A 13,961-nucleotide genomic window follows, 5' to 3' on the forward strand; every position below is an offset into this window, starting at 1 on the left:
TGACACATCCAGCAGAGGGAGCCACTGCCCCGTGATGTAAACTCCATCTGTCACCAGGCCTCGTCTGCACCAGCATCGGTACCTGGAAATTGGGCCTCACGAGAACCGAATGGGAGTACAGGGCTTCCTTCAAGCGCCTGAAGCCGCTTTGCCCTCATCTGACCACTTCACTGTTTTCGGGAGGCAGGCCCTGGTCAGATCGGTAAGGGTAGAGGTTATAGCCGCAAAGTTGGACTTGACCTGTGTCTTGGTGCGGGGAACGGGCTAGTCACAAACCGCCTGGACCTTCCTCTCCTGGAGCTTGACGTTCCCACATCCAATCAAATACCCCAGGTACTCCACCTCCTCGAACACCAGCTTGCATTTCTTGGGATTCGCTGTCAACCTGGCTTGTCTGAGCGTGTCCAGTAACACCTGGAGGCGCATCAGGTGCTCTTCCCAGCCTTGGCTGTGGATGATGATGTCATCCAAATAGACTGCTGCATACTGTTGGTGTGGTTGGCTGTCTCGGTCCATCAGGTGCTGGAACATGGGTGGGGCTCCATGGAGACCGAACGGGAGGACCCGGTATGGGTATAAGACGTCCGGTGTCAAGAATGCCATCTTCTTCCGGTAGGAGGTTGCCAAGGGTACCAGCCAATATCCCTTGGTCAGCTCCAGGGTCCTGAAGGCCTTTCCCAACCGGTTGATGAGCTCGTCCAACCTCGGCATGGGGTAGTAATTACGGTTTGAGCACCAACACAATGGGGCTGCACCATGCACTGTGGGACTCCTCGATGACTCCCATCCTCAGCATAGCCTCCACCTCCTGCTTCACAGCCTTCCTTCGTGCCTCTGGGATCCTGTATGGCCTCTTTTGTACCGTTTATCCAGGCTGGGTGAGGACGTGGTGTTGAATGAGGGTCGTTCGTCCTGGCTTCTCGGAAAACACGTTGGTGTTCCGATCGATGATGTCACGTTCATCGTAACGAGGAGAAAAAGGCGCAGCGTGATAAGAATACATTCTTCTTTATTTAGACGAAGAACACTAAACAAACTAGCTAAACAACAAAACAACCGTGAAGCTATAAGACACGAGTGCTGACAGGCAACTATACATAGACAATAACCCACAAAACCAAAATGGAAAATTGCAACCTAAATAGGATCCCCAATCAGAGACAACGATAAACAGCTGCCTCTGATTGGGAACCAATTCAGGCCACCATAGACCTACATTTACCTAGACAAACCAAAACCCCATAGATATACAAAAAAACATAGACAAGACAAAAACACACATACCACCCTCGTCACACCCTGACCTAACCAAAATAATAAAGAAAACTAAGATAACTAAGGTCAAGGCGTGACAGATGAGCTCCTGGAGTTTGCTTCTGGGCCAGTTTGAGGTCCTCATTGCTCAGGACCAGTTGATATCCCGGGTTTTGTCCACAACACTGCCAAGGCTGTCCTTACGTGCCACCTCTTCAATTGATTCACGTGGTAAATCTGATTGGGTTTCCGTCTCCCCGGCTGCTGTACGCAGTAATTTATGGGTCCCAGCTTCTCTTTCACCTCGTATGGCCAGTGCCGTATTGTCCGGAACTTACTTTCTGTGGTGGGGATTAAAATGAGCACCTTGTCACCCACATGGAACTCTCGGGGCTGGGTACCCCGGCTTGGGCGCACTGGGCCTTCTCCATATGTTCCCTTACCAATGGCCATATGGCTGTTATCCACTCCCTCATCGTCTATACGTGTTCCACCACACTGCGTAAGTAGGTTGGCTGGGCTTCCCACACCTCCTTGCCAAGATATAGTAGGCTGCATTGTCTCCTCCCATAGAGGAGTTCAAAGGGGAAAACTCAGTGGAGGCTTGGGGCACTTCTCGGATCGAGAACATTAGGTGGGGTAGTAGCTGGTCCCAGTTCTTCCTGTCCCGCTCAATGACCTTCCGCAACATTTGTTTGAGCGTCTTATTTAACCGCTTGATGAGCCCATCCGTCTCCGGATGAAAGACAGAGTTCCGGATCTGCTTTATCCATAAGAGAGCACACAAATCTTTCATTAGTCAGGACATGAACTCGGTACCTTGGTCAGTCAGGATCTTGTTCGGGATGCCCACCCGGCTGAAGAGGTGGAACAGCTCCCGGCGATTCCCTTGGAGACTGCCGCCTTAGGGGAATGGCCTCGGGATATTGGGTCGCATAATCTACTATCACCAGGATGAACAGGTGTCCTCAAGCCATTTTTTCCAGGGGCCCACTATGTCCATGGCGATGCGTTCAAATGGCACTCCGATGATCGGTAGGGGAACCAATGGGTTCCGGAAGTGTGCTTTTGGGGTGGTGATTTGACACTCCAGGCAGCTGCAGCAATAGTCTTCCATGGCCCACCTCATCCCTGGCTATCATTCAGGCAAATGAGAAATAAGTGCACTCAGGATATCTGGAAGGCCAAAATGAGTTACTTTAAGGAGCAGTTCCTTCTCTGTGGGTCTAACCCCAAGAAGTTCTGGAAAACAGTTAAAGACCTGGAGAATAAACCCTCCTCCTCACAGCTGCCCATGTTCCTTAATGTTGATGATGTGGTTGTTACTGAAAGAAGCACATAGCTGAGCTCTGTAATCACCTCATCAAAAGTCAGGATTCCTATTTGACTCAGCCATGCCTCCCTGTCCGTCCAACATTTCCTCATCCCTCACCCCTTCTAATGCGACTATCCCCGATGCTTCTCCCTCTTTTCCCCCTGCCTCTCTACAAAGTTTCTCCCTGCAGGCAGTCACTGAGTCCGAGGTAATAAACGAGCTACGTAAACTTGACCCCAAAACTAGACCCTTTCTTCTTTAAGGTTGCTGCTCCTATCATCGCTAAGCCTATCTCCAACCTTTTTAACCTGTCTCACCTGTCTGGGGAGGTTCCCATTGCTTGGAAGGCAGCCACAGTTCATCCTTTATTTAAAGGGGGAGATCAAACTGATCTGAACTGTTTTAGGCCTATTTCTATTTTGCCTTGTTTATCAAAAGTGTTGGAAAAACCTGTCAATAATCAACTCACTGGCTTTCTTGATGTCTATAGTATTCGCTCTGGTATGCAATCTGGTTTCAGCTCAGGTTATGGATGTGTCACTGCAACCTTAAAAGTCCTCAATGATATCACCATTGCCCTTGATTCTAAGCAAGACGGTGTAGCTATTTTTATATACTTGGCCAAAGCTTTTGATACACTAGACCATTCCAATCTTGTGGGAGTACTGGTGTCTCTGAGGGGTTTTTGGCCTGGTTTGCTAACTACCTCTCTCAAAGAGTTCAGTGTATAAAGTCAGAAAATCTGCTGTCTCAGCCACTGCCTGTCACCAAGGGAGTACCCCAAGGATCAATCCTAGGCCCCACGCTCTTCTCAATTTACATCAACAACATAGCTCAGGCAGTAGGAAGCTCTCTCATCCATTTATATGCTGATGATACAGTCTTATACTCAGCTGGCCCCTCCCCGGATTTTGTGTGAAATGCTCTACAACAAAGCTTTCTTAGTGTCCAACAAACTTTCTCTACCCATATCCTTGTTCTGAACATCACCAAAACAAAGGTCATGTGGTTTGGTAAGAAGAATGCCCCTTTTCCCACAGGTGTTATTACTACCTCTGAGGGTTTAGGCTTATACAAGTACTTGGGAGTATGGCTAGACGGTGCACTGTCCTTCTCTCAGCACATATCAAAGCTGCAGGCTAAAGTTAAATCTAGACTTGGTTTCCTCTATCTTAATCGCTCCTCTTTCACCCCAGCTGCCAAACTAACCCTGATTCAGATGACCATCCTACCCATGCTAGATTACAGAGACATAATTTATAGATCGGCAGGTAAGGGTGCTTTCGAGCGGCTAGATGTTCTTTACCATTCGGCCATCAGATTTGTCACCAATGCCCCTTATAGGACACATCACTGCACTCTATACTCCTCTGTAAACTGGTCATCTCTGTATACCCGTCACAAGATCCACTGGTTGATGCTTATTTATAAATCCCCCTTAGGCCTCACTTCCCCTATCTGAGATATCTACTGCAACCCTCATCCTCCACATACAACACCCGTTCTGCCAGTCACATTCTGTTAAAGGTCCCCAAAGTACACACACATCCCTGGGTCGCTCCTCTTTTCAGTTCGCTGTAGCTAGCGACTGGAACGAGCTGCAACAAACACTCAAACTGGACAGTTTTATCTCAATCTCTTCATTCAAAGACTCAATCATGGACACTCTTACTGACAGTTGTGGTTGCTTTGTGTGATGTATTGTTGTCTCTACCTTCTTGCCCTTTGTGCTGTTGTCTGTGCCCAATAATATTTGTACCATGTTTTGTGCTCCTACCTTGTTGTGTTTCTACCATGTTGTTGTTATGTTATGTTGTGTTGCTACCATGCTGTGTTGTCATGTGTTGCTGCCTTGCTATGTTGTTGTCTTAGGTCTCTGTTTATGTAGTGTTGTGTTGTCTCTCTTGTCATGATGTGTGTTTTGTCCTATATTCATATTGGATTTATTTTTTTATTTTTATCCCAGGCCCACGTCTCCGCAGGAGGCCTTTTTTCCTTTTGGTAAGCCGTCATTGTAAATAAGAATTTGTTCTTAACTGACTTGCCTAGTTAAATAAAGGTTAAATAAATACATTTAAAATCCTGGCCAGTGGAACCGTGCGGCGATCCGTTCCCAGGTTTTCTCCATTCCCAGGTGGGCCCCCAACAAATAAGTGTGGACCAGCTGAAGAACAGTTCCGACGTACTGGCGGGTCAGCAACAACACTTTGTGAAGTTCCCCCTGTTCGTGCAACACCTGATACAACAGCTGGCCATCCACCACTATCACCTGGGCCGCGGCGGCTTTCAAGTTTGGATCCTCCCACTGGGTGGTCCCAAACTGTACCCTCAGGGGTCTCAGGGCAGGTATCTCTGCGGGTCCCTCGAAATTGAGGAGGGGGGCATGGGTTCCTCCTCCGGTTGTTCACCAGGTGAGGTTGGTTCCGGCGCCCCCTCGGATCCCCGACTCCTGGTCCGAAGACCCGGGGCTGGCAACCACTTGCTTCGGGGTCGCACAGGTGGCAGTCCGACGGCGCTCTCGTCGGTCGCCGGCTTGTACTCTTTTTCCAAGCTCGTACCTCCACAGTTCCGTGAACAGAGGACAATCTCGTCCCACAAGGAGGGGTACTGGACAATTCAGGTACGGCACCTACTACCATCTGGCAGCTCCCTTGTGGCATCACGATGGTGGCCTGCCCGGTCGAATACCGCTTGGTGTTGCCGTGGACACAGGAGACGGACATCTCCTCACCATGGTTGGTAGGATGGGCCAGCAGGCGCACTTGTACGAGCGTTACCACACTTCAGGAATTGAACAGAGCGTGGGTGTCGTGTCTGTTGACTTTCCCCGGGACCATGGGTGCTGGTGGTTTCGCTGTTGGCCCAACAGGATGTGACGTGGTTTACTGCATGGCCCGTCCCATCTCCGGGGCACGCTGATGGCTACAACTCCTCTCGACCCTGGCAATTTGAGAGTGGAAAGCTGTCATCAAGTTAAAGGGTGGTTACTTTGAAGAATCTCAAATGTTTGGGTTACTACATGATTCCATAAGTGTTATTTCATAGTTTTGATGTCTTCACCATTATTCAACAATGTAGAAAATATATATATAATGCAGGAATGTTGAGAATTCGACCATGGATATTAATTAATGTACTGTATGTGCCCAGAGATATGTGATTCAGTGTGTGTGTGTGTGCGAGTATATTAAACTGTTTGTGACCCTCTTGTGTTTTCTGCAGGTCGTCCACACACTTCAAGCTGAAGGCTCAGGTGCGTATGTGTGAGATGTGGACAGCAGGCTGTATGGAGGAAGTGTGTGAAGGCACCACCAGTCCAGAAAGGAGCTTCGTCATGGGCTGGCCCACTTTCAACTGTGTCGCCACATTCAGGTACACACACACACGCACGCACGCACGCACGCACGCACACACGCACACACGCACACACGCACACACACACACACACACACACACACACACACACACACACACACACACACACACACACACACACACACACACACACACCTATGTATGAAAGAAGACTGGTTAGTGTATTATTACTGTATACTCTGTACTTATAGTGAGAAAGTCCCTTTAATAAATCCTAATTGAGTATGCACAGCACAGTACAGTACAGGAATTGTTATACTGTGTCTCAGAACAAGGAACAACCACTAGAACAGTAAATTCTTAACCCTCCACCACACCACAACCTGGGCCATATTCCTAATCGTAATCCCCCCTTACTCTGACCACAGAGAGCCAGGGATTGCAAAATATCACACACACACACTATATGCCTTGACACCAGGAATTCATAGGAACTATGCAGTTTTACTTTATGTAAGAGAAGATGAGAAAAATAAGATGGTTATCCGACTTCATTTCCCCTTCTTATTTTCGGTCTCCTCTGTCTGCAGTTCTGTGGAGCACAAGGAGAAGTGGCTTTCTCTCATCAAAAGGTAACCAAAATTGACGGGAGACGATATTTTTCATAACTTACTCTGACAGTAATATTCTATGGCTTGACTTCAGTAGACTAGAAGTATGGCTTGTGTGAAATAAAGTGTTATTTTCTCATTCTGACTTCCTTCATTCCTCCAGTCGAATAAATGAAGAGAAAGAGAAGGATGACCCCAAGACCATTCCTTTGAAAATATTTGCAAAGGACATTGGGAATTGTGCTTATGTAAGTTTACGAATGCGGTGGTGCAGGTCTGTGTGTGTGTGTGGGGGGGGGGTTCTTTCTTGGTTGTGTGTGTGCTTGTGTTAATTTATTTAATGTTTTTGTGCTTTTCCCCAGGCTAAGACTCTAGCTGTCAGTAATTCCGACAGCACCACTGATGTAATCCGAATGGCACTACAGCTGTTTGGCATTTCGGTAAGTGTGTGCGCTTGTTTCTGAGTGTGTGTGCTTGTGTGTGTGAGTGGGTATGTTTTGTAAGTGTGTATTTTGGTGCCATTCTTTCTATCTCTCTCTCTCTCTCTCTCTCTCTCTCTCTCTCTCTCTCTCTCTCTCTCTCTCTCTCTCTCTCTCTTTCGCTCTCTCTCTCTCTCTCTTTCGCTCTCTCTCTCTCTCTTTCGCTCTCTCTCTCTCTCTCTCTCTAGGGCTGTGTGAAAGACCACCAGTTGTGGTTGAGCTCCTATAAGGATGACTCCCCCTATCCTCTGATTGGTGAGTTTACCTCCATTACCCAACCCTACTCAGCCCTTTTACGCCCAGCATACACCTTAATCAGTGGTCAGGGGCAACTTCTACCTACTCCAACTCTTTACTCCGCGGTCAAAAGTTGCTCTGCTTTGGTATTCTTCCTCCCGTTAATGACGAGGAAGATAAAAGACTAGCTGAATACTGTAAACCTGGTCTGGTCACATCTCAGGACAGACTCACGTCCCCTGACGTCTAACCTCCTGACCCTCTCCTCTCTAACCCTTCAGGGCACGAGTTTCCCTTCAGTATCAAGATGAGTCACATTCGTAATGTGGGAGCAGGAGGAGATGGAGGGAAGGATGCGATTCCTCCTCCGGAGGAGGACCAGGGGACGATGCTGCTGGACCAGTGTCTCCCTCCAGACACCCAGTGCCAGTTCATCCTCAAGCCCAGCCGGGTGGACCTCAGACAGGCTCCGCTCATAGGTATGAGACCCCTTACCGACAGTGAACGGATTAACAGAAAAAAGGGTTATGTTTCCTTCAAAAATGTGTCGCATCCCTTTTTTGCACTTGTTTACTTCATATCTCCTTCTTTTCCCTCATACGTCTTTCTCTCTGAAAGTACGGAATGAGAGAGAGACAGAGAGAGAGAGAGAGAGAGAGAGAGAGAGAGAGAGAGAGAGAGAGAGAGAGAGAGAGAGAGAGAGAGAACATAGAGAGAGTGTGTGTGAGAATGTGTTCCAGGATGCTCATTGAGGACGCTCCACTGAATCACAAGACCCTCAGATTCCTCTCTATCCCCGTCAAGTTCTGACATAAGCCTCCATTTAACCACACCGTCCAATATTCGCTACACCAGCCTAATTATTTCCATCTAACAAGTGTTTTACAAACATGGCGAAGGGTGTCACTGATGGATTTGTGTGTCAACTCTGCTATGACACCAAATATTTTTACCCATCCATCCAGAAAATGAAAGGTTTTTATTGGCTAGGAGAGAAATATGGCATCTGTTTTGCAACAGACCCAAATGGATCCATTAAAATCCATAAAAGGATCAAAACATTGCCCATACAACCAGCCCTCTCTCTCTTTCTCTCCCCCTCGTTGCCTCTCTTTTAAATATTCCCCCTCTACAAGATTTCTCACACTGGTATATAGTGATGCGTGATTTACAACTTTATAAACATTTAACGATGCTTGGGCTCGTTTAAGAATGTTGGAGCGGCTCTATAACAATGTTGTTTTGATTTGGATTCCAAAATGTAACTGAGTGTAAAGCTGGAGTGGAGTGTTAAAGTCAGATTTGAACGTTCAGGGTCCTGGGCAGCTAGGGGTGTTGTGCCACTAATGTGGAAGGGCCTTTTATTGTCCACACCCCACCCTTATAAACACAGTATAAACTGTGCTTCACACACATTTAATGTTTTTATCCAGAAAGTCCAAGTAGACAGACAAAAAGGTACCCACACGCGCAACGTAACTCAAATAAACACACAGACAGAGAGCTCATAGTCTGTCAAACATACAGTACCAGTCAAAAGTTTGGACATACCTACTCATTCATGGGTTTTTACTATTTTCTACATTGTAGAATAATAGTGAAGACATCAAAACTATGAAATAACACATATGGAATCATGTAGTAACCAAAAAAGTGTTCAACAAATCAAAATATATTTTATATTTGAGATTCTTCAAAGCAGCCACCCTTTGCCTTGATGACAGCTTTGCACACTCTTGGAATTCTCTCAACCAGCTTCATAAGGTAGTCACCTGGAATGCATTTCAATGAACAAGTGCTCAAATAACCAAAGAGAAACAATAGTCCATCATTACTTTAAGACATGAGAAGAAGTTCATTAGAGTTACCAGCCTCAGCAATTGCAGCCCAAATAAATGCTTCACAGAGTTCAAGTAACAGACACATCTCAACATCAATTGTTCAGAGGAGACTGCGTGAATCAGGCCTTCATGGTCGAATTGCTGCAAAGAAACCACTACTGAAGGACACAAATAATAATAAGAGACTTGCTTGGGCCAAGAAACACGAGCAATGGACATTATTTTGATTTGTTGAACACTTTTTTGGTTACTATATGATTCCGTATGTGTTATTTCATAGTTTTGATGACTTCAATATTACTCTGCAATGTAGAAAATAGTAACTATAAAGAAAAACCCTTGAATGAGTAGGTGTGTCCAAACTTTTGACTGGTACTGTACATAGACACACACGGTATGTAACATACAGTGGCAAGAAAAAGTATGTGAACCCTTTGGAAATACATGGATTTCTGCATAAACTGGTCATAAAATTTGATCTGACCTTCATCTAGGTCACAACATTAGACAAACACAGTCTGCTTAAACTAGTAACACACAAACAATTATACATTTTCATGTATTTATTGAACACACTGTGTAAACATTCACAGTGCAGGGTGGGAAAAGTATGTGAACCCTTGGATTTAATAACTGGTTGACCCTTCTTTGGCAACAATAACCTCAACCAAACGTTTTCTGTAGTTGCGGATCAGACCTGCACAACGGTCAAGAGGAATTTTGGACCATTCCTCTTCACAAAACTGTTTCAGTTCAGCAATATTCTTGGGATGTCTGGTGTAAACTGTTCTCTTGAGGTCATGTCACAGCATCTCAATCGGGTTGAGGTCAGGACTCTGACTGGGCCACCAGAAGGTGTATTTTCTTCTGTTGAAGCCATTCTGTTGTTGATTTACTTCTGTGTTTTGGGTCGTTGTCCTGTTGCATCACCCAACTTCTGTTGAGCTTCAATTCGTGGACAAATTGCATTCTCCTGCAAAATGTCTTGATAAACTTGGGAATTCATTTTTCTGTCGAAGATAGAAAGCTGTCCAGGCCCAGAGGCAGCAAAGCCGCCCCAAACCATGATGCTCCGTCCACCGTACTTTACAGTTGGGATGAGGTTTTGATGTTGGTGTGCTATGCCCTTTTTTCTACATTGTTCCTTCTAAACAACTCAACTGGAGTTTCATCTGTCCACATAATATTTTGCCAGTAGTACTGTGGAACATCCAGGTGCACTTTTGCAAACTTCAGACGTGCAGAAATGTTTTTTTTGGACAACAGGGGCTTCTTCCGTCGTGTCCTCCCATGAACACCATTTTTGTTTAGTGTTTATGTATCGTAGACTGATGTTAGCATGTTCCAGAGATTTCTGTAAGTCTTTAGCTGACACTCTAGGATTCTTCTTAACCTCATTGAGCATTCGGCATTCTGCGCTGTGCTCGTGCAGTCATCTTTGCAGGACTGTCACTCCTAGGAATAGTAGCAACAGTGCTGAACTTTCTCAATTTATAGACTATTTGTCTTTCCGTGGACTGATGAACATCAAGGCTTTTAGAGATACCTTTGTAACCCTTTCCAGCTTTATGCAAGTCTTCTGAGGTCTTCTGAGATCTCTTTTGTTTGAGGCATGGATCACATCAGGCAATGCTTCTTGTGAATAGCAATCTGAAATTTTGTGAGTGTTTTTTATAGGGCATGGCAGCTGTAACCAATTTTTCCAATCTCGTCTCATTGATTGGACTCCATGTTAGCTGAGTCCTGACTCCAATCCTGACTCCAATTCATTAGCCTAGGGGTTCACATACTTTGTCCGACCTACACCGTGAATATTTAAGTTATGTATTCAATATAGACAAGAAAAATACAATAATTTTTGTGTTATTAGTTTAAGCACACAATGTTTGTCTATTGAAGTGACTTAAATGAAGATTAGATCAAGTTTGATGACCAATTTATGCAGAAATCCAAATAATTCCAAAGGGTTCACAATACTTATTTCATACTTTTTTACATGTTTTATTTCCTTTGGAAATAATTCCAAAGGACTCACAGCTACTTAACATGATATACCAAGTATCAGAAATATGGTTTCACTAAGCACACACAAACACTTTTTCTTTCTCTGTCTCTCTCTAGCTCTCTCTCTCTCTCCAGACAGACTGCCCCATCTCCACCCCATTAGACTCAGACCCCTCTCTAGTCACGTCTCTTTCTGAATCAATGCCTCTTTCTCTCTCTCTCTCTCTCTCTCTCTCTCTCTCTCTCTCTCTCTCTCTCTCTCACACACACTACCATTCTCTCTCTTTTTCCCTTCCTCTGCTCTCTCCAAACGCCATTAAGTCTTCATCTCTCTCCTCCTCTCTCTCCCTCTCGTTGTGTTTTATTGAGCAGTAGGCCCTACTTCATAATATAATAATGTCTTTAATGTTGGACTAACCCCCCCCCCCCCCCCCCCTCTCCCTCTCTCTTTCCCTATAGAGCCAGGTCAGAAGTCTGTTAAGAGGAAGAGGTTGTTGATAAACTGGGCCTTCTGGAGGGGGTCCAGTAGCCAACTGGACGGTGTCCCCCTGTCCCCCACCTCCCTGTCCCCCACCCCGGGACGCCTGTTCGGACGGTCTCTCAGTTCTGTCTGCCGCCCTGACCACACCCTGCCCAAACCTGTCATGGACATGCTGGTGTTTCTGTACCAGGAGGGTCCCTACACCAGGGGTATATTCCGTCGCTCTGCAGGGGCCAAAGCCTGCAGAGAGCTGAGAGACAGACTGGACAATGGGACAGAGGACACACACACACTCACACATGAGTCTGTGTTCGTCACCGCCGCAGTCTTCAAGGTAGGACAGAATGCAATCAAGCACACACACACACACCAGGGTCCTTTTGTATTAATCAGAGTTTAAAGGGTTTAGCCAGGCTTGTCAGATCAGATAAAATGGGACATGAGAGAGAGGAGGTTTGAAGGATCTGTTTCATCCTGCTTCAACACATTAGAATAATTCACAGCACAGAGCTAACACAGCTGTAGACACACATATTCACCCCCATATCCAGTGTGTGTGTGTGTGTGTGTGTGTGTGTGTGTGTGAAATCATAGAAAGTCTTAGACAGACAGAAAGTAGTGAAGTGATTGGAGTGGAAGACAAAGCTTACGTAGAAAAACACACTCAATTCAAAGCACATGTTGGGAGGCTTTACTGGAAACCTGTAGCTGTATTTAATCAGACAGAACATGACACACACACACACACACACAGAACACATGCTGCTGTTCAGTTAGGCATATTACTATATTACTATACCCAATCCTAGCCAACAAACTGAATACAACTGAGCTGACAAACAAACAATGTTGAGTGTAAAAGGATAGATTGCTTCAGTAAAACACGTGGCTGTGCCGTCTCTCAACTACTCTAAAATATTACTGCATAATAGTTGAGTTGCACAGATTCTTTCATAGCATTCTGTTCTACTTTATGTGCCATATTATCAGGATTCATATAATCTCTACAGAAAAGAAGCATACAGTTGAAGTCAGAAGTTTACATACACCTTAGACCAATACATTTAAACTCAGTTCTTCACAATCCTGACATTTAATCCAAGTAAAAATCCCCTGTCTTAGGTCAGTTAGGATCACCACTTTATTTTAAGAATGTGAAATGTCAGAATAATAGTAGAGAGAATTATTTATTTCAGCTTTTATTTCTTTCATCACATTCCCAGTGGGTCAGAAGTTTACATACACTCAAATAATATTTGATTGGCATTGCCTTTAAATTGTTTAACTTGGGTCAAACATTTCGGGTAGCCTTCCACAAGCTTACCACAATAAGCTGGGTGAATTTTGGCCCATTCCTCCTGACAGAGCTGGTGTAACTGAGACAGGTTTGTAGGCCTCCTTGCTCACACACACTTTTTCAGTTCTGCCTACAAATGTTCTATAGGATTGAGGTTAGGGCTTTGTGATGGCCACTCCAATGCCTTGACTTTGTTGTCCTTAAGCCATTTTGCCACAACTTTGGAAGTATGCTTGAGGTCATTGTCCATTTGGAAGACCCATTTGTGACCAAGCTTTAACTTCCTAACTGATGTCTTGAGATGTTGCTTCAATATATTCACATACGTTTTTAAGGGGTGTTCTAACCTAAATTGTGTCCCTGTGGTTGTGTCCCCCAACAGGACTTCCTGCGGAACGTTCCAGGCAGTCTGCTTTGTGTGGATCTGTATGAGCAGTGGATTGGAGTGATGGAGAGAGAGGAGGAAGAGGAGAAATGGCTAGCCATCCATAGGTACTGACACTCCCCGTAACGCACCTTCACAAACACATAGGAAAAACAAAGATCACCCTCATCATTCTCTGCCCACTATTTAAATCTTTGTCTGACACATCCAGTCTTACCAGATGTTGTCAATGTTGTGTTTTCATCACTGATTTTTTTGTCGTCGTCCCCCACCTCAGGTTAGTCCATCTTCTGCCCAGTGAAAACCTGTTGCTTCTCAGACACGTGGTTGCCGTGCTCCACTGTATCCAAGGAAATGCAGAAGACAACCAGATGAATGCCTTCAATCTGTCTGTGTGCATCGCTCCCAGCATGCTGTGGACACCAGCCCCCTGTAGCCCACGGGGAGAGGGGGAGGCCACCAAGAAGGTGAGAATGGACCCAAACCTCAAACTTTTTTGTAGATTTCCCTCTCTGCTAAAAAACCTTTTCATTTATTTTATTTACTTTCATGTCTTATCAATCACATAATTCTACCACACAGTGTATGTGTGTTACTACATCATACTCTTGCCTATATTAAGTATTAATGTCAATGGGAAATTTGGGTGAGAGTGAGTTGTTCACGTGTACTTCCAGTTACATTTCCAGTTAAGAACAAGGGCCCCATACATATGTCCATACATACATACATACATACATAC

At 45.3% G+C, this 13,961-nt stretch overlaps 1 protein-coding gene across 2 annotated transcripts in view; it reads left to right on the forward strand.

The window, feature by feature from the left end:
* Positions 1-13,961, forward strand: part of LOC139406116 (rho GTPase-activating protein 20-like) — a 54,188-nt gene that overhangs the window by 26,216 nt on the left and 14,011 nt on the right. For both annotated transcript variants that reach the window (XM_071148592.1, XM_071148591.1), the window contains exons 4-12: positions 5,792-5,941; positions 6,475-6,516; positions 6,659-6,743; positions 6,858-6,935; positions 7,163-7,229; positions 7,493-7,690; positions 11,516-11,871; positions 13,217-13,326; positions 13,497-13,686. In XM_071148592.1, the coding sequence (XP_071004693.1) occupies positions 5,792-5,941; positions 6,475-6,516; positions 6,659-6,743; positions 6,858-6,935; positions 7,163-7,229; positions 7,493-7,690; positions 11,516-11,871; positions 13,217-13,326; positions 13,497-13,686 (1,276 nt within the window). The remainder of the gene's footprint in view (positions 1-5,791; positions 5,942-6,474; positions 6,517-6,658; positions 6,744-6,857; positions 6,936-7,162; positions 7,230-7,492; positions 7,691-11,515; positions 11,872-13,216; positions 13,327-13,496; positions 13,687-13,961) is intronic.

Source organism: Oncorhynchus clarkii, chromosome 3 (assembly GCF_045791955.1).
Source record: "Oncorhynchus clarkii lewisi isolate Uvic-CL-2024 chromosome 3, UVic_Ocla_1.0, whole genome shotgun sequence".
Taxonomy (NCBI): Eukaryota; Metazoa; Chordata; class Actinopteri; order Salmoniformes; family Salmonidae; genus Oncorhynchus; species Oncorhynchus clarkii.